This window comes from Podarcis vaucheri (assembly GCF_965113315.1).
Source record: "Podarcis vaucheri genome assembly, chromosome: 11".
In the NCBI taxonomy this organism is placed as follows: domain Eukaryota; kingdom Metazoa; phylum Chordata; class Lepidosauria; order Squamata; family Lacertidae; genus Podarcis; species Podarcis vaucheri.
This window is the reverse complement of record NC_138749.1, coordinates 55,040,051-55,060,242: the sequence shown is the minus strand read 5'-3', so window position 1 is coordinate 55,060,242 and position 20,192 is coordinate 55,040,051. Positions and strand designations below refer to the sequence as shown.

General features: G+C 42.7%; 1 protein-coding gene across 6 annotated transcripts in view; it reads left to right on the top strand.

Moving 5' to 3' along the window:
* Positions 1-20,192, top strand: part of CNTNAP4 (contactin associated protein family member 4) — a gene marked incomplete at its 5' end in the record, with an annotated part of 292,590 nt that overhangs the window by 200,219 nt on the left and 72,179 nt on the right. For all 6 annotated transcript variants that reach the window (XR_014224342.1, XM_082241506.1, XM_082241505.1 and 3 more), the window contains 4 exons: positions 3,004-3,123; positions 7,510-7,707; positions 15,179-15,335; positions 18,906-19,033. Coding sequence is in view for 5 of the 6 variants with exons in the window: in XM_082241506.1 (XP_082097632.1) it covers positions 3,004-3,123; positions 7,510-7,707; positions 15,179-15,335; positions 18,906-19,033 (603 nt within the window). The remainder of the gene's footprint in view (positions 1-3,003; positions 3,124-7,509; positions 7,708-15,178; positions 15,336-18,905; positions 19,034-20,192) is intronic.

Below are 20,192 nucleotides of genomic sequence, written 5' to 3'. Positions count from 1 at the left end.
TAGATGATGCCGATAATCTCTTTTGAACTTGGCTGCCACAATATATGATGAACCGTCAAGCCAGAACTGCTACTGCTTATTGAACCTTAAATTAAAGGTTTGAGAGCTACTCGGTCCAGCTGTTCCAAGCAGGAAAGGGGGCAACATCTTTCTAATTGACCAGGATCATAAGCAGAGAATGTCAATCAATATGTACTTGATTTTAAGCTTGAAACATATTTCCCGTAGCTTCCATATTGTTGCTTGATGAAATGTTTTGCTGCACTGGGAACACAGATCACTGGACCCGGAGCTCGGGTCCTGGCAGAAAGAAGCCATTCATTTGACTAAAACAATGCTAAAACAGCCCCCACCATCTGTTATAGCTGCCTGTTGAAACCCCTACACAGCATAGCTGTTCATCACAGTGGCCTTTTCTGACACAAGAAGAGACTGATGAAGATGCTATTAAGTCTCTGGTGCTCTGTTATTATGATCAATGGAGAGGCCATGCCTCTGGCACATATTGGCACTGGCAGATGCAGTTTAAGTCTATGCCTCTCAAACTACTTTTGGGATGTATCTCACTTTCCTAAAGCCCCACCCATCCCCTGTCAACCATCTTTACGGCAGGTGGACATGTGAAGATTCTTGTGCGTCATGGTATGGATGTTACGGCACAGAAGAATATGGGGATGGGAGCTAATAGGTTTTGGAGACCATGCATAACTCCACCATTAACCATGCACTGTGGATTCTTAGTCAGCTTAACTCCATCCCTCCCTACTCCAGGAATGCCCTGCTTTACTGGCAACTCCCATCTGCCTACAGTTTTGGCAAATGTAGCAGGAACCTTCATGGCAGGCAAGGTCTTGCACTGGTAGAAGCCAGAGACCTCCCCTTTAAATAAAGACACATTTGACTCAAATTTTAATTTTGGTTTTTGGCAGAATTTAGGGCACAACTTTATTGATTACAGAAAAGTGAGTGGTTGCATAGGCTCTGGTTCGACTAGACCCTGCACCCTTGCAGATAGTGCTAACCCAGAGCTCTATCATAGGTCAGCCAAGGGTGAACACCTGAGGCAGGTGGAAAACCTGGGAACAGACTCTGTTCACTCCCCAGATGCTCCCCTGGACTCATGCAGGGGCACAACCCCCTCTCAGGGGTTGACCAAACCAAGTTGAGGCCCTGGATTCACTTAACAGAATACCCTTCACATAGGGGTGGCAAGACCATTCTCCCATCCCTATCACATGAACCAATGCCTATCCACAACCTTACAAGTTGTGACGAATTGCTACATGGCAGGCGAAACCCAAATGGCCACAGCCAATCAGCCAAGTGGGGGAAATTCCTGCCGTGCCCTGTCCCAACGACAGATGACACACGACTGCATAGCAAGGTCAATCGCAAAAGGCCCTAAAATTAGGGAGAGGTGGGCGGGTGTTCCGATGCATGAGTTGAAACAGGAAGCTATGGGACACATGCATGGGTTTATATAGGTCCCTCGATTCATTTAGACTGCACCCCATTGGCCAGATTACACCCAGCAACGAGGGACCTCCTAATTGGGTGTTGTGGCTATCCAGTAGACCCACCCACAACCAGGAGATCAGTCTCCAGGTCTCACTGCAGCATGTGCCCTCTTTTAGGGAGGACACAGTTTCCAGCAACGCAGAGTTCTGCTGTGGCTTGGTTATTACTCAGTTCCTTGTGATTTTGAGATAAAGCAAGTTTCTTTATATTATTCACATTTTGACACTGCATGATTGGCCACCCACCTCTGGATATTTCCGCTGCGAACGTTGTTGTTCAGGAGGTGAAGAGAAACACGCACTCAGTCATTTTCTATTTAAAGGAGCGTAAATGCTGTTTACTTACGCCAAGAGTGGTGCAACTTTGTGTGTGTGAATTTCATCGGTTTCCCTCAGATTTGAATGCATGTGTTGTCTAGGCCTGGGAGATATATCAATATATCGCCCAGGACTGGCATGAGGATCAGATCGCGATGTCGGCTTCACTCAGCGGTGGTGAAACCACCACCGCTCCTGAGTACCTCTGTTGGCAGCATCCGCTAGAGTTCCTTCCTCCAACGGCGCTGCTAGCAGAGGGACTCAGAAGCAGTGACAGTTTCAGCAGCGATATATCATTGAGTGAAACCGCCATCGCATTCTGCCCTCATACAATGCAGAGCGAGAAACAAGCGAGGTGCCAATACAGTTTGTTCCTCCCTCTGCTTCTTTAAACTGCTCGACTGAGGAGTGTGCAGCTGCCCTTACCGCAGCGCTGGCTCCCATGAGCTGGCGGCAGTGTGGGGGCTCCATGAAACTGTTCAGCTGAGGGGAGCATGGTTGGCACACGCCACAGTGATCAGTTAAAGGAGCCCCAACTGAGGTGCGCAAATCAACCCTCGAAATCCTGCTCCTCACGGACGAGTCAGCAATGTCTCGGCAACACAGTGACCATATACATACGTAATAGACAATCTTTATAGAATTCCTTCAAACCATAACAAGTACAAAATGAAATCTTTAGTTTCAAAGTCTCTGAAAATCTTTAAATGAAGCAAGGTACCAAACTTTGTACGATAAAAGACAAGCTGTGAAGCTTTGTGTATTCAGCAAATATGATGTCCAACACTGAACAGTGATTCCGGATATTGACTACTGTTTCGTAGAATTCTTCGTCAGCATAGTGGGAGGATACAGAATTGCTTCATAAACCCATCTTATTTTGAATGAATGTATATAAATGAAAATATCAAATGCTGTGGAACAGTGCTCATGTAATAATGTAGTCACTGCTGAGCATTTGATATTTTCATTTATATACATTCATTCAAAATAAGTTTTCTTTTTCCACACCGCAGTATTTTGCCACTCCGAAATGTTTGGCTGTTGAAAAGTGCTATCGCCCAGCCCTAGTGCTGTCTATTCCGACCCCCACCCCGACAAATGTTCACGTTTCAGATAAAATGCAAACAATGCCATTATGTTTGTGATGGAAGATGTTCTCTTACAGCTATTTATGAGCAATCGTGTGAAGCCTATAAGCACAGAGGGAACACTTCGGGCTTTTACTATATCGACTCAGATGGGAGTGGCCCCCTGGGACCATTTCTTGTATATTGCAATATGACAGGTAAGGTGATAAATCCCTTAACTCATGGCCGTCTCTGCGTGCATGTTCATTACATTGAAACACAATCTATCAAGTAGGAAGTGTACCTATTTTGGAACTTGTGAGTTTAAAGAATGAAACAGAATGAAGGTGACTTCTCAGCTCAGAATATTGGAAATGAATAAGGCAGGAAAATTACAGCAACAATGTAGGCTCAGATTGTGAGGCTACTATCCCCCCCCCCCCGTAGCACCATTTGTAAGTGGGTTTCTCTCATACTCAATTTTCATTTTCTGAAGAGTTTTACTTTTGAGAAGTTAGCTCTGCAAGTATGCAAGGAATTGAGAAAAAAGCTTTTACTGAAAAGATTATCGAGTTTATTAAAAACTTGATTTCCTTCTGTACATTCAAAAGTGATGTATAGTGCTGCAAATGCATCCCCCCTTGTCTTTATTATGTCATTTCAGGTGATTTAATTTAATTTTATTGATTTGCCTTTTACAGCTGGGTGTTTAAAAATGATGGGCGCACCTTCTTTTGCAGCTGTAATCAGCCAAAATTAAGCACTTTTAAGGCCTATTAATTTCAATGGGGACTTAAGTGTGTCCTATTGAAATCAATGGAACTTGAATTAACCCAACCAGGCCACAGATCCATATTCCAGGCATTTATCCACAACTTCTTCCATTATATTGGAATGCCTGATTGTGAACAGGTTTCTTTCCCATGGCAGCTGCTGTTGGTCCTAGCATCCCAAGTCTATTCTACTTGAATAATTTTAGATTTTTATATGCATTGAGTATACTGGTATTTGGTTTCTTTCGATACTGGAATGGAGGCAGAAATTGTCCCTGCAGCTGCACTGGACTGCTGAGACCCTGCAAGCATCTGAGAAGTGCCAGGCAGCTGTAGAAATTATTTTCTCCTCCTCTCCAGCTCAGAACATGGACCTGGAAGGAGAGCGGAAGAACGCCCTTGAGCTTACAGCACAAAGGAAGGGACATTGTCTTAATGAACACAGAAATGCCAGCCAAGAATTGCAAACTCCTCTCTATTTCCTCTAGTGCCCTGTTCATGTACATTGAAATTGGCACAACTTTTGCCATGCCTCTTAAGAGAAAGGGAGATACAACTACTCATTAGTTTTTGACCTGATCAAAGAGGGGGAGAGGGGTGCAATTTAAGCACTCTGGTGATTTTAAACTCCGCCAAAAGGCCAGCCCTCTGAGGTAAAGTGGTTTGATTTATTCCTGTATACTAGGCAACATCTGCCAGTTTTTTCATCAGTCACTCCTTATTCAACACATTAAGCAAATCTCATTGATCAGTTCCTCACCAAGAGATGCAATCTGACAGGCTGAATCTTCAGTATTTGTTTTCTTTCCCTGTTTCCTCACAACTGGTATTCCCTTTTCCCACTAGCAGCAATGGAGGCAGATGCCCAGATTTCTTACACTACTGCCTTGTCATTGATATGCATGCAGTTTTCTTCTCAGGCAGATGGAAAGGGAGGTGCTGCTATCCTCTTTTATTTCTGGGGGGTCATTTTCAATACCACAAGCCTGAGGTCCACAGCTTCAAATCAGATGGCAAGAATGTGTGCATGGAACGTTTTTGTAAGATGACATTTTGCATTTATCTATACAGGGAGCAAGGTTTTGCTCACCTGATGCCTACCGGACACATTTACAGGACATAGCTATCTCTGTTTACTCAGAAGCAATTCCCACTGAGTTCAGTAGGCTTGCTCCAAGGTAAAAGGGTATAATTCTACATCCTTGAAAATATCGACCCAACCACACAAATCTCCCCATTCCTGCTATAGCTGATTTACATGCCTTTTAAAAAATATTCCTTTTGCTGTCAGTCATTCCTAAGCTTCCATAAATAAAGGAAGCTTAAGGCAAGGTGTTCCTGCAGAATAGTTAAAACACTTAACTGTAAAATATTGATTCAGTTTCTTAGGAGACACATAGGCTATAAATAAATTCAGTGGACTGGCTAAGATTATAGGAGTGAGCTCTTACATAAGGTAGGAATCCAGCAAGGGCAAAGGATGATAAACTAATAAAAAATGAAATTAGACAAAATGTGCCCTAAGACATGCTGAGCAGCAGGTTCTAAATTTCACTTTCCTGTCCAGCAAGAAGCTTTCCCTGTCAAATACAGCACTGTAATTTGTTTTGCACTGTTCTGCAATGGAGCGTCGGTCTCTCCCAACACACAGGACATGCTTTTGTCTGATTGAACTGTATGGACAATGAATGCCATAGCAATATCTAGAGGAGATTGTTAACTTCCATTCATGGTGACTCACAGTTGCAATCACCTCAGAAGTAGGCTCCATTGAGTTCAGTGGAATTTACTGCCAGCTAAATGTGTATAGGCTTGCAGCCTTAAATATCACTGCCTCATATGAGAGATGCAAAGTGAAGCCGCATTATTTTCTTAAGGTGCAAAACTGAGTTATGGAAATGATATTTTACAGAAGGGATTGGTTGCTTTCTCCAAATCGTATTCAACGGATAACCATTATGCCCAGCCAGCTTCTTTTACAATCCAGAAAATTATAGAACAAGTTCCTGCAGGAACTCAGCAGTGCTCAGCAGGTTTCAGGACTTTGTATTTCTCAAACAGGAGCCACACAAAAAAACCACACCACTGATTCTTAAATTCTCCCCATCTAAACTCCTCTAATTTTTGAGTACCAAATGATATGGTGATGTTTACAAAAGGTGAATTCTCCGTTCTCCAGTTTGCTGCAGCTTTCGGTTCTTGCAAGTACAGTAGTCTTCTCTCTGGCTCACACAAGCAGACATTGATAAGATTCTACAAATAGCATTCTTCATATAATCATATACATCAAAATCAGGGGTCAGCAAACTTTTTTAGCAGGGGGACGGTCCACTGTCCCTCATACCTTGTGGGGGGCTGGACTATATTTTGAGAGAGAAAAAGAACGAATTCCTATGCCCCACAAATAACCCAGAGATGCATTTTAAATAAAAGGGCACATTCTACTCATGTAAAACACACTGATTCCTGGACCGTCCGCGGGCCAGATTTAGAAGCCGATTGGGTCAGATCCACCCACTGGGCCTTAGTTTGCCTACCCATGATCAAGATTATATGTGTCTTTCTGTGCACGGATAAAACACCACCCACAATCCCCACACTTAATGAGATATTATCAGTTGCATCAATATTCTTTTAGGTGTTTTTTTTAAGCTGTTGTTTAAGAATCAGACTCACAATCTCAGTGCAGTCGTAAATATGATTGCAACTAATATGCTTTTCTGCAGTGTTCTATCAATGGCACTCCTACTCTCCAGCAGAGCTGAGTTGTCAAACTCCCCCTTTCTAAGGAAGTTGTGAGATGGTCTGTCCCTAGGGGTAGCTACCTTGGGGATCACAGAGGCTTTAGGGCCCAAGAAGATGAAGCATCTGGCTGGATATTTAAGCCGGTTCCACTCCCGGCAGCTGCTTCTTCTCATTTGTAGCACCCTCCCTCCCTTTACAAGATGGCTTTTGCCAGCTGCCTAGTTGGGGAATGAGTAGAATAGTTTTGGCACAAGGACGCCTGATTGGCACTAGGGACTCCTCGTTTTCTGCCTGCTGAGCACTGTTGGGTTGTCCTGATTGACCTTTCGACGTGAAGTGAATTATTCAGTTTGTTGGGCATTTAATGCAGGCAGTTCAGGGAATTCAAGGACTTTGTGTATAGGCAGCCCGAGGCATTTTTGGGTTCAGGGCACTCTTGGGTCACCTTCCACAGCCTTTGGCTTGACAAAGATCCTTGGGGATGCCCTTTAGGCTTGGTGTTCACACCTTGGCAAGCACAACCCAGTGGGGGCTGGGTGCGTAAGTTGGGCTCACATACCCAAGGCTCACTTAGCAAGGAGGGGAAACTTTCTCCCTCTTTGGCTGCAGAGCCACAGAATACAGCTGCTAACATGCCCTAGGGATTGTAACAATACCTCCCTCCAGTTATTTGAAATCCACCTGGTTGTTCTTTTATAATTCAGTTAATTGGTTTTATAGATCTTCTGTTGTTATATTCAATAAGTATTTCACCATTCTTTGTCTCTTGAGTCTTCTTCAATATGTATAGGAGCATCGGCGGTAATATAGAAGGAGGAAACAAAGGAACTGAAGCTTTTTTCAAATACTGCAGGCTGAAATTCTGTTACTAACATTAGAAATTATCCTAGTTAAACCCTAATTCAGGAGGGATGTTGTGCAGGCCGAAGTGGGAAGGAAGGAAGGAAGGAAGGAAGTGCCATGGGGAAATTATTATTTTTTTCTTTGTTTAAGGCAGTTGTTTTGGATGTGTTTATTATGCACTGCTAAGTGTATATTGGGTGTTCAATGTTTATGTGACTGCCTATTTTCTGTCTGTTTTGCAAGACACCACTTGGACAGTTATACAGCACAACAACACCGAGTTAACTAGAGTCAAAAGTGCTAATCGAGAGAACCCACACACTGTGTTTTTCAAATATGCTGCCAACCTAGAACAGCTTCAGGCTACAATTAACCATGCAGAACACTGTGAACAAGAGCTTGCCTACCACTGCAAAAAGTCACGGCTTTCAAATAAGCGAGGTAAGTAACGCAGACAAATCTTATTACGCTACATAATGTGTTATACTCAATGAACCACTGTATATATTTAATCTTGCCAAGGTTATGGCATCCTGCCACTATAGTTTGCTTTTTTAAAAAAAGAATAACTTTTTAAAAGATTTAGCAAACAAATCCCCAACCTGTAAATTGCTGAATAGCTTTTGAACCAGAAAAAGCACCAAGGTCAATTTATAATGAGCTTCATTCAAAGCATTAACTACTTTCAAACTCAATTTCTCGCCTAATCCTACTGTTTAGCAGAAATTATAACAAAGCTCCTTCCTGGCCTACATGTAAAAGACTTTAAAATTTTGCCAACAGCAAAGTAAATATAGATTGTATCTTGATAACAGAAGCAAAGTCCTGATGTTGAAAAACCCGCAACCCACACACCCCTTTTTTGTGTGATTAAAAACATGTCTGTAGATTTTCACACAATCTTGTTTATGAAAAGAGAAGTATTACAAAACATTATTTTTTTTTTAGTTGGGGGATTAGTTGCACTGATATTAAACACACACAAACAAACACAAACATTGCAGGAAGAGAATAGAGCATTATAAAAATGTCATAGATCAATAGTCTGCCTGCAGTTTGGAAATTATTTCATGTGTTTGTGGAGCATTGGTTCCTGCAGTGGCTTTTAAAACCTTGACTGTAAAGAAGTTGGGTATTATTTCTTTTTCTTTTCTTTTACCCCACTGGATTTTGACTGGATTACGATAGCAGGCTGTAGGACCAAAGTTACTTTTCACTGTTTGTGCTTGCTTTTTGCTCATGTGCATTTGCACACATGCCAGTCTTGTAAAGAAGCAGATTGTTAGCTTGTTGTTTTTGTTTTTGTTGTTGTTGTTGTTCTTCTTCTTCTTCTTCTTCTTCTTCTTCTTCTTCTTCTTCTTCTTCTAATTGGGTTTTATAAACCAGAATAATGTTATACAAACTAGTATACCAAGTTTTGATGATAATAACATTGTATAAATAAGACAATATGCATAATACAATATACAATATGCAAATAAAATAACATTCAACATTCATTACATTAATATAGAATAATATTAAACATCAGCATTTCAACATTAAGCAGAAACCGACTCTTAACAGTTACAATAAGTAATTTCTAAACTCCAGTCAATAAAACACAGCAAACCACAATGTACAACATAATACAGTACAGAATGAGAAGCAGAGACTGGAGGGTGGGGCAAGGCAGGTGGAAAGAGGCCTTGCCTGATGTTTTCTCATGTCATTTGTATATCACAAAAATAGCATAATAAATGTGGAAAGATATCTGCAACATAGGTTTCATTATCAGTGGTCAATGCATAAGTTCTTGGTTTATGAATTGGTTTAAACAAATATGAAGAAGAATGGGGGAAGAAAAATAATAGGGGGAGTGGCAAGTGAGGTGGGGTGAGGTGAGGTGAAGAGGAGGCAAGGAGAAGGAGCCCCTGACCGCACGGTGGTTTAAATAGGGTAAGCCACACACCCCGGTCAACTGGATTGGTCGGCCATGGGGCGTTTACATGGCTGGGACTCCCAGTGACGCGGGTGGCTTCACCACCACCACCCCCATACACAGGGAGTGCACATGGCCTCCTGTAACCCTGCCCCCCTTGGGAGGGGAACGACCTTCTAATAGAAATTCACTCGGCAGACCTGCCCTTTCCACCACTTGAGAAAAAGGAAGAGTATGAAACTACATTAAACTTCCCTTGTATAATTTTACCCCTCTTGCCCCTAGGATTGTATAATTTGTACTGAGTGCATCTGACAAATACAGCAGTTGAGTAAGGCAATGAGTAATAAAGAAAGAAAGGAAGATATAGCACGAACCATTATTTTTAACTTAGACAGAAGCAACGACTCAGGGCTCCTCCATACTTGCACTTTTCGCATGTGTCGAAAGCATGGTATGGGTCCAAGAGATTTTTCCCTTTGCCTTGCTCCTTTCCCAGGGAAAACCCACTCTTTAGCTTTGAATTGCAACGAACAGCAATCCACTGAGAACCCAATTGCTGCTTGCTCCAATTGAATGCTAAAGGGTGGTTTTCCATTGGGGGAATGCAGTGGGACCAGAGGAAATGTGAATAAGCCCTCATTTGCTTTCAGTTCCTGTAAAAGCATGCAAATGAACCTTCAAAAGATGTCACATGCTAATATTTCTATATACTCTGTTTACTTTTTTCACTAGCTGCATCAAATCCACCTTTTCCTTTCATCTGATTATTCACATTCACAACCAAGGCAGAAGCCTGACTAATCACTGCTTTGTTATAATCCTTTAATAGCCTTACCCATCTCACGTTATGCACAGGCTTCAGGTTTGCTTTTGCGTGGCAAGTTCCCTCCCCCAAAGAAATGAAGACACAGGACACGTCAGTTAAGGTTAATGGGCGTAAATGGCCACAACTTTATTGATTACAGAATTGAAGGTATTGGCCTTAGGCATTGGTTCCTATGTCTACCCGGCATAGTAACCGGGAAGGGTTGAACACAAACCGTGGGGGTGTCCTGCTGGAGTACGCCAGCTAGGACCCCCACGGGTGTCACCGCTCGTGGGCGTGCCGGCGGCCCTCACCTTACTAGGTCTCGGACAAGGCAAACGCCCCCGGAGTCCTCTACCGGACTACCCTTTTCTCGGGGGAAGGTGATGGCGTGTCCTTCCCCCCCATCCATTTGCATCACAATAGACCCCTGCCAATGCCTAACCGCCAAAACCGTGAAAGTTGTGACGATTTGCTACGAGGTAGGCGAAAAAACCAAAAGGCTGCAAAGTCGCCAACTTGGAAAAATTCCTACCAGGCCCCTTGCGGCGACCAACCGAAGTCCATAGCAAGGTCAAGACTGCCTAACTTAAGGGTGGGTGGGCTGGGAAAAGCTACTCTGCTGCTGAGGGGAAAGAGGGAGATCCCGGGGCGTGCCTGGCCTTAAATAGCCCAGGCCACGCCTCCCCAGCCCGCCTATTGGCGGGCAGGGGGAAGGCGGAGAGGCACGCCCCCGGGGATTCCCTGGCTCTCGCGGGGCTAAACTCCAGCCCCGCGCTTGTGGGAGGGGCCAGCCCCGCAACACCCTCTCCTCCCGAGGCTCGGAAATGGCTTTCCAGATAACTTGGTGGATTTCAACTAAAAAACAACACAGAGATGGAGCCTTGATGCACAACTGCATCAGGTTCCATGTTCTATCATGTTATTGAAGCAGGGAAAATAGGGGATGAGAGCCCATGTCACACCAGTGATACAACAAAACTTCTCCATTTTCTTTCTCTCTCCTCCCCTTTGGTCCACATCTGCTTCACAATGGTATCCAATTTTCTAGAGCAGGTTGGTGGAGACCTGCAACCTGCAGCGTAAAACAGAGGAAGCAGTTACACAAGTGGCTATGAAAATTGTCAGAATTGTCATGAGTCATTGTTGTTGTTGTTTAGTAGTGTCCGACTTTGTGACCCCATGGAGCAGAGCACACCAGGCACTCCTGTCTTCCACTGCCTCCCACAGTTTGTTCAAACTCATGCTGGTAGCTTCGAGAACACTGTCCAACCATCTCATCCTCTGTCATCCCCTTCTCCTTGTGTCCTCCATCTTTCCCAACATCAGGGTCTTTTCCAGGGAGTCTTCTCATGAGGTGGCCAAAGTATTGGAGCCTCAGCTTCACAATCTGTCCTTCAGTGAGCACTCAGGGCTGATTTCTATAAGAATGGATAGGTTTGATCTTCTGGCAGTCCATGGGACTCTCAAGAGTCTCCTCCAGCACCAGAATTCTAAAGCATCAATTCTTCGGCGATCAGCCTTCTTTATGGTCCAGCTCTCACTTCCATACATTGCTACTGGGAAACCATAACTTAAACTATACGGATGAGTCATAGTGACATGTATTCCAGGTGTTATTATCAGATGGTTCATTTAAACACAAATTCAGAGTGGTGGTGGTAATGAACTAGGGGTATTCACATTGATTGCAAGGGCAAGTGACATTGTTTTGGGGTTCAGCAAGTAAATCTGCAAGGTTAAACAATCAATTTTCACCAGAAGGGTAATAAGACATTTATTATGCTATTCGTGATAGGGAAGAGCGGAAGAAATGTTCCATTGGTTTTTGCTAAATTTGTACATGGCTTTAGACTGGCTTGACATTGAAATTAACGTAGTACAGCTTGTTAAAATTTCATAGCAGTTCTATAGTGTCGCAAAGCAGAGCTAGCTCAGGTTTTCAGATAGATAACTTATGTTGGCTTGCCTTTTCCCCTCAGGAGGACAGTTTACAGCTCTGGTCTATGAACATGCAAATTGGATTACATTCTGGAGACTTGGCTTATCTTTCCTCCGGGATCCTTTTGTTTGTGTGAAAACTCCACAGTAATCTGAGAATGCAGAACTCAGAAATGCACGCTCTGTTAGCCAAAACGCATTCACCCCCAATTTCCAAAGCAAATTCCAGTCCACCTCCTTTGCCAATAGTTTGTTCAAGCAAACCTGTTCAAAGCGCTAATACCTCTAGTTTGTCTGGAAGGGGGAAAGAGTGGGATGTGAGAGTATGTGTAGAAACTAGCCTACTGTACAAAGGGAAAATTTACATTTTTGGTCCATCAACTTTTTCCTTTGGCTGTGTACCACCCCCCACCCCCTGGCCAGCATATGAACCTTGGAAATTTGCCCAGAAAGGAATGTAGTCTTTAGGCTGAAAAAAGCTCCCAAGACCCTGACATAATATAATACTTAAATCCCTTGATCTCGGTTGTTCACCTGACAGAAAGACCATAGCTGAGAGCCTTGCATGCAAAAATTCCCACATTCAGTCCCTGCAAACTCCACTGGTGCACGCTTTGATCACATGGATGCATGCTGCAAAGTGCTTTCCATGTGCACACCTAGCACACCTTTCCGCTGCTGTGTTTAGATAGTGCCATAGTTCAAGGATAGGATGATTGCATTGCATGCAGGAGGTCTCTTGTTCACACCCTGACATCTCCAGATAGAAGTGTGAATGTCCCCTGTTGAAACCCTGGACAGTCATTGCCAGTCAGTCTTACCAGAACTGAACAAGATGAAAAATGGTCTGAGGTAGCTTTGTTTCTTCCTAATAAACTGAAGAGGGACTGTTACTTGCACACTTCATCATCTGAGGCCGTGTGAAAGGAAGAGGGAAATTTTTCATGATACCTGCTAAATATTCAGCATATTTGCATGTCTAATAAGTAGGCATCAGTGACGAACCATAGCATATTATTGATTTCAAAGAAGATACAAAGTCACAGTATGATATCTATTTTTTTTAGATGTTTAAATATCCCCTAACTCTTTATAGTTTTCTCCCAAGTCAGAAGAAAATGGCAGAGAACATAGAAAATAGATGCACTCCAGAACCATTGAATTGTGGCATTTTTATATGGGTATGAATGCAGGATTTTGAAAAAATGAGATTTTTCATAAATTATGTAGACCTTTTATCTGGATTTCCTATTCCACCACCAACGTCCCACTCAGGATAAATTGTAAAGCTAAATACACACACACACACACACACACACAATATCTGGGAGAGCATTCTTGCCATTATTCATCTTCTGGTTCTATTTTTTTGAAGACCTGCTGGGCTGGCAGGTTGAATAGTATGTGAGCGAGATGATATGTTGCAAGTAGAGAGACTGCCAGGGTAGCAGAGGAGTTGTCTAACAGTGAGCTGCAATATGTACTGACAGTTGTTAGGAAGGCAAAGGGAGGCATAAGTTCCAGATTCTTGGTGGGGGGTTGTTGCTGAAAGCTTGAATGCTTCTCGCAAACAAAAGCAGAACTCACCAAAGTGTTGCCATACACTTTAATAGGGCATTATTCTCCCCGTGTGCCTCGACTTCTGCATTCATTGCAAAGTTCACCTTCCTTCCTTCTCCTTTTAAGATTGATTATCTTCATGCTTCATATCCTCTAGTAATTACCCTTTTCTGTATATTTTGTGCATTTATCGCTCTGTTTAGCTGGCAGCATCTCTCGCCTTAATGTACAGTAGTGTTGAATTAAGGCTCCCTCATTTTTACTGTAACCAGTGCTGCGGACAGAGTTGGCTCTGCAATGTCGCTTCTTGCCACCAGGCAAGTTATTAAAGTGACAGTGATTAACACGGCACACCTTCATAGCTGAAACTGACTCCCACAGGAGGCAGGGAATGGCCATCAACTTGGATGGCTTTAAAAGAAGATTAGCCCAAATCATTGGCTACTGTCACAATTGGAGGAAGCAGTACTTCTGAAAACCAGTTTCTGGAAACCACAGGAGAGTGTTCTTGCACTTCAGTCCTGTTTGCTGGTTTCCTACAGACCACTGTGAGAACAGGATGCTTCACTGAATGAGCCTGATCCTGCAGACTCCTCTTATAGTTCATTGAGAGCCAAAAAAAAACCCCTGCTACACTATCCTACTCTTGACATTTGCAGTTCTCCCAGTAAGTACAGTCAAACCTTGGTTCTCGAACGGCTCCATTTTTTAATGTTTCGATTCCTGAATGCCGAAAACCTGGAAGTAAATGCTCCGGTTTTCGAATGTTTTTCGGAACCCGAACGTCCAACGTGGCTTCCGCTTGGGTGCAAGAAGCTCTTGCAACCAATTGGAAGCCGTGCTTCCAATTGGAAGCCGTGTTCAGTTGTCGAACATTTCGGAAGTCGAACGGTCTTCCCAAATGGATTATGTTCAACAACCGAGGTGTGACTGTACAGTGGTACCCCGGTTTACGAACTTAATCCATTCTAGAAGTTTGTTCTTAAACCAAAACCATTCTTAAACCAAGGCGTGCTTTCCCTAATGAGGCCTCCCACCGCCAGTGCCCTTCCACTGTTCAGATTCTGTTCTTAGACCGAGGTAAAGTTCGCAAACTGGGACACTACTCCTGATTTTGCAGAGCTCATAAACTGAATAGTTTGTAAACAGGGCTGTTCTTCAACCGAAGTACCACTGTACACAACTCTGTTGAGCATATGCTCAATTAGTATATTAGTATATACTTACTAATATTTTATTATCAAAATGAGACCTTTATGAGATAAGACACTTGCAGTTTCCTCACTAGTAGACTCTTGATCATCTATTGATTTTTACATCACATAATAAATTACCTAGATTTTGGGGGATGAGGGCATTTCCTTCTTCATATGCTGTCATAAAGCAAATTGTGTAAGTGGCCTCCTTAAGATAAATGGTTCTAATACCATGCCTGACTGATTTAGGGACTACCAGTTCTCTTTTTCCAGTAATATAAGCAGAAAGTTTTGAAAGTAATTTAGTTCATGATAATGAAACATTAAAATGAAAAAAAAAATGTTAGCATTTTAAAGAAGTATGGCCAATTTTATTTTTAAAAACGTCACATTTTGCAACTTTTCATTTAGGTATCTTTTTTCCTTTAGAGTTGAAGGAAAACAGGTGGAACAGTAAATTGCAAATTTCTCTAACTTGTCTTTTAGATGGAATTCCATTCAGCTGGTGGGTTGGAAAAATCAATGAGACACAGACGTACTGGGGAGGCTCCAGGCCAGATGTTCAGAAATGTGCTTGTGGAATACAAGGAAGCTGCATTGATTCACATCATGACTGCAACTGTGATGCTGACAGAAATGAATGGTGATTTTGTTTTCATTCTTTGCTTTGTTCTCAACAAGTTAAAATGTTGAATGTCAAAATATGTGGCACCCACTCATCCTACCAGAATTAATTCATGAGATATCCGTTGAGGCCATCTTTATTCATCTTATTCTGCAACAAGCATCAAACAACAACACAACTGAAGTATAGAGGAGACAGTTGGGTACAAGGCTTCCCTTTTCTCCTGCTGGGCATTGCCAGCCTGGCTAAATACAATGGATCGATCAGATGTTGCTCTTTGCCTTCCTCATCTGCTCATCCAAAGGACAAGTTGAGAAGGCAGCTGGCTGCTACACAAACACGCACACACACACACAAACCATGCTGGGCAGCATTTGATAGGCTAAAGTTTCCAGGATTCAAAGGCTTCTGCTAGCTGACAATGGTAAGTAGGTGGACTAACATTAGGTTACTGGATGTCTCCGTTTCCCAGGGACAGTCCCCAGATTTTCAAATCAGTCCCCATACAAAATCCATTGAAGTTGAAAAGTGTCCCCGGATTCATTTAAAAAAATCTGGTAACCTTAGACTAACAATCCTTTCACCCTCCAAGTGTGTTACTTGTAGTAGTACAGTGTGGTACGCTGGTTTGACATCAACTGATAGGAAGTGCCTACAGAGGGTGGTGAATACAGCACAAGATATTATGGGCTGTCCCATGAATCCGCTGGGTGAAATAGCGGAAGAATGTTGCCTCAGGAGAGGGAGGAAAATTCTCAGGGATGATTCACACCGTGGCCGGTAATTTCTTGATCTCCTGCCCTCAGGCAGAAGATATAGAAGCATGATTAGTCGCACCAACAGGGTAAAGAACAGCTTCTATCTGTGGGCTGTTAGGCTGCTGAATGAAAAGATAACAACAGGGCAACTGACTTTCGGGTTTGGTGGATGTGCGTCCGTAAACAAGGGGAATTAAGACTAAGAGAGCAGAGTGGGAGGTGCTCGTGTAATCTCACTGTATACAAGTTGTACAAGTGACAATAAAATATTTCAATTTGTTTCAATTAGGGTGCTTACCAAGGTTTCCAAACTTACTTCTCTTCCTGCCCACATTTCCTGACTATGAAAGAACAGGCAGCCAATTAAGTAAATCAGATACATACAACATCACCATGCGCTTTAACATATGAGTAGGGAGTGCCACGTGGGGTAAAACTCCTGACTCAGCCCTCAAATGGCTAATCCTACAATGTTGCATAGGCTTGTTGATGGGCAGAAAGGGAAGGCGGTGGTGCCGTTCTCTAACGGTCTGTGCCAACCTGATTGACCAGAAGTCCTCCAAGTATTGGAATCCTGCTGTGCTCCCCGCAAACACATGTCCACATTCCTGGCAACTCCTTCCCCTTCCTATTGGTGAGAAATGGCATTGTGATAGCTGCTTTTGTCTACCCAAGGATGATATAAATTTCTTTTTTTCATGCTGTTTTGAAGTGCCTTCAGAATCATAGGGTCGAATTTTCGCAGCAACATCTTAAAAATTAGGATCCTAAATCCTTACTTAGATGGAAACAGCTATTTTTAAAGTATCAAAGTTCACCTGCTATTAGAGCTATTCTTTCTTCCTTCCATGAACTCAGAAGCCCAACTTCAGGCACACAGCTTGAAGAAGAAGAAGAAGAGTTTGGATTTGATATCCCGCCTTTCACTCCCCTTCAGGAGTCTCAAAGCGGCCAACATTCTCCTTTCCCTTCCTCCCCCACAACAAACACTCTGTGGGGTGAGTGGGGCTGAGAGACTTCACAGAAGTGTGACTGGCCCAAGGTCACCCAGCAGCTGCATGTGGAGGAGCGGAGACGCGAACCCGGTTTCCCACATTACGTGACTACGGGGGGGGGGGGTTGTTAAAGGTCATTTTTTGTTGTCGTGCTGTAATTTCGTCCTAAAGTGTTCCCTGTGACAAGGAGAAATCTTGGACAGAAATATATATGAGAAAAGGTTTAGTGAGGCGCACAGATAAACTTGGGAACTATAGTAATAGCTCTCATAAAGGAATAAGCATTTTCAGACAGTAAGGTCACGTCAATGGGCCACAGTAACTGGAGTGTGAAACGACTCTCTGAGATTCACTTCTGATTTGAACATCTCATGTGGATGGGAAAGCATGGAGTTCAGGCTAGTCATTTTGTCTGGTGACCAAGGGACCAGCTACATACCATCAATGAAACTATGAGATCCCTGGCTCTGCAGGCATGAAGCTCTTTGGTACAATCCTTGACAGGACCACCATTGTGAGCTAACCTTCTCAAAATCTTCCCAAAGTATTTTATGCAAGGAAAGCTGTCCCTTTCCCCTTTGTGGCACTGCTTCTGAGGCCTTGCAGGCCCCAGCGGTTCCGGTTCCTGCTGCCACTTCAAAATGTTTTCCCCATTTTCCGTTCTTTGGGAGTATAATGTGACTAAAGGGCAAAATGAACGCTGGTTTTTTGTCTGCCAGTCATCAGAGTCCAGTAGCTTGGAGATTATTGGCTAGAGGTCAGAGCTAACTTAGAACCTAAGTCAAATGGCCACCAGCCACACAACACTCACCATTTAAACTGGTCACCCCCATCCCGCCTTGAGTCAAGCACAAAAGACTCAATGGATTGTGGGGGACTGATCCTCTCCTGCTAATGAAAAACTTATAGATAAGAGGGATTGGAAATGCCGAGGCTCAAAGGAAATGCTGAAATGGCAAGCATAAAAAATGGATAGCAAAATAAGTAGAAAATGTAAGCCTTTTCTTGCAAGTTTCTCAGTTTCTCTTCAATCATATATTACACACACACACACATACACACACACACTTGTCTGTTGTAAGAATTTGAACACTTGACAAATGTAAGAGTCTCCCACCCTTATAGAAACTGAAATGAACATAAACACTATATATTCTCAATTGGAAAAGATGGGGAAAGAATAACTTGTGGCATTCAGGTATCAATAATGATTATGGTCTTTTTCGTTATTTGTTCCAGACAAATGATTGTTTCCATACTAAAAGGTCAGTCCTTGGTATCTCTGTTAGGTTGGGAAAGGGTCCTTTCAGAAACTCTGGAGAGCTGTTGCCAGTCAGTGTCCACAATACTAAGCTGGATAGGTGAATGGTCTGACTCAATGCACGTCAGTTTCACATCAGAGCTGAGTTATGCGTGGAACTTGATTACTCCAAAGGACATCTTCCTTGCAAGGAATACATGCACGGGTCTGAGCACAGACACAACTTTTCAGCTTTGTTACATTGTCATGAAAGAGATCTGAGTTCTCATTGCTTTCATCAAACTCTCCATGAATCTGGGAGGCAATATATGTAGATTTCCTTTGACAAGGCTATTGGCCAAAACTGGACTTTAGAAATGTCATCCTTATATAAAACTGCATGTAGTTCTAACTCCTCCCTGCCCCTCTCTCTGTTGCCATTTTGGCAAACATTTCTATGCCTTCACTGTATTATTCATCTACATTTGCTAAAAATGCAGCCATTTGCTAGACACAACTAACACAAAGACAATGACATCCATTCACATAACTGCTTAATGCATTATCTGAAAGTTTGTTTGTTTATATGTTCCAGGACCAATGACACTGGGCTCCTGTCCTATAAAGACCATCTACCAGTAACAGAACTTTTCATCACAGATACAAACCGGCCAAATTCTGAAGCAGCTTACAAACTTGGGCCTTTGCTTTGCCAGGGTGATAGTAAGTAATTCTGTTTTTTGAACTTATGTCAACTAACGTCTGCCACCTGCAATAGTACACTTCATATAGGACTTATGGGACTTAATTTGAGCTGCTGTTTCTTAGGCCTCGACATTTAAGCATTATTTTTCTTTCATTTTTAAAACTAAATTTACTTTTTGCGTTTCCTGTGTCAGCAATCTGAATGTAACAATCTACCTGCATTGGCTAAACATACATTTTGCTACAAAATTCGATGTTTCAAATAGAGCTGGACTGAATTGACAAGGAGCATTTCCCAGCTATTTTACCCACCTTAAAATAGAGTGCTTTGTTTCAGCTATGCATTGGGGAGTGGGCTGAAGCAAAATACTTTTTGTGAGTGGGGTGGAGAGAATAAGTGGCATTTAAATGTGGAGATAGTTTCACCACCTATAGTTCCAGTGGTTGAATCATCAGCTACTCCTTCTGAACTGTGAGCCAAGCTGTTGTCATCTCTCTCTGAGAGAGTGACTGGCGAAAAAGATATATCTCAGCCCAGTGCATGCACTCAAGCTTTGAGGATAAAATGTAAGTGACCCTGAAATGGCAATTATCCTCAAGGGCAAGAACTTGATAAGGGAAATGGGGAGGGACCACAAGCAAGGGAGGTCTACCTTTTACCCCTAATAATATAACAAGCATAGCTAGGTGGCATTGGTACAGTATTTCTCCAGAAAGATTAGATAAGCAATTTGTGCAAGAAATGTCTATCAGTGGTTAGGAGAGCACTATTGCAGTTATTAATTTTGTGCAACATGAAGCAGCTGAATGCATAACAGCTGACTCCTTTTGGAATAAAAATTGTCCAGACCCATAATGATTATTCAAAGCTTTCCTAAAAAGAACTTCTTCAAAACAGTCACAAAAACCATCAATGATACATTCCACAAAGTTGAAAAAAGCTTATGCCTATTCAAGCAGAGGTTCTTCTTAAATATATAACTTAATTATGATTGGAGCTGAAATCAGTGCTCTGTGTCTCCCATAGCCTGCCTCAGCCTGCATGCCAGCTAAATGGAACCACTATGCTCAATGGCAGTACATCTGTAAATTACAGATATGTGGGAGCAAAGGGATAGTTTAGGATGAGAGGAGAAAATGACTTTCTGCAGAAGATGGTTGCAGCCTAGGGGTTTTC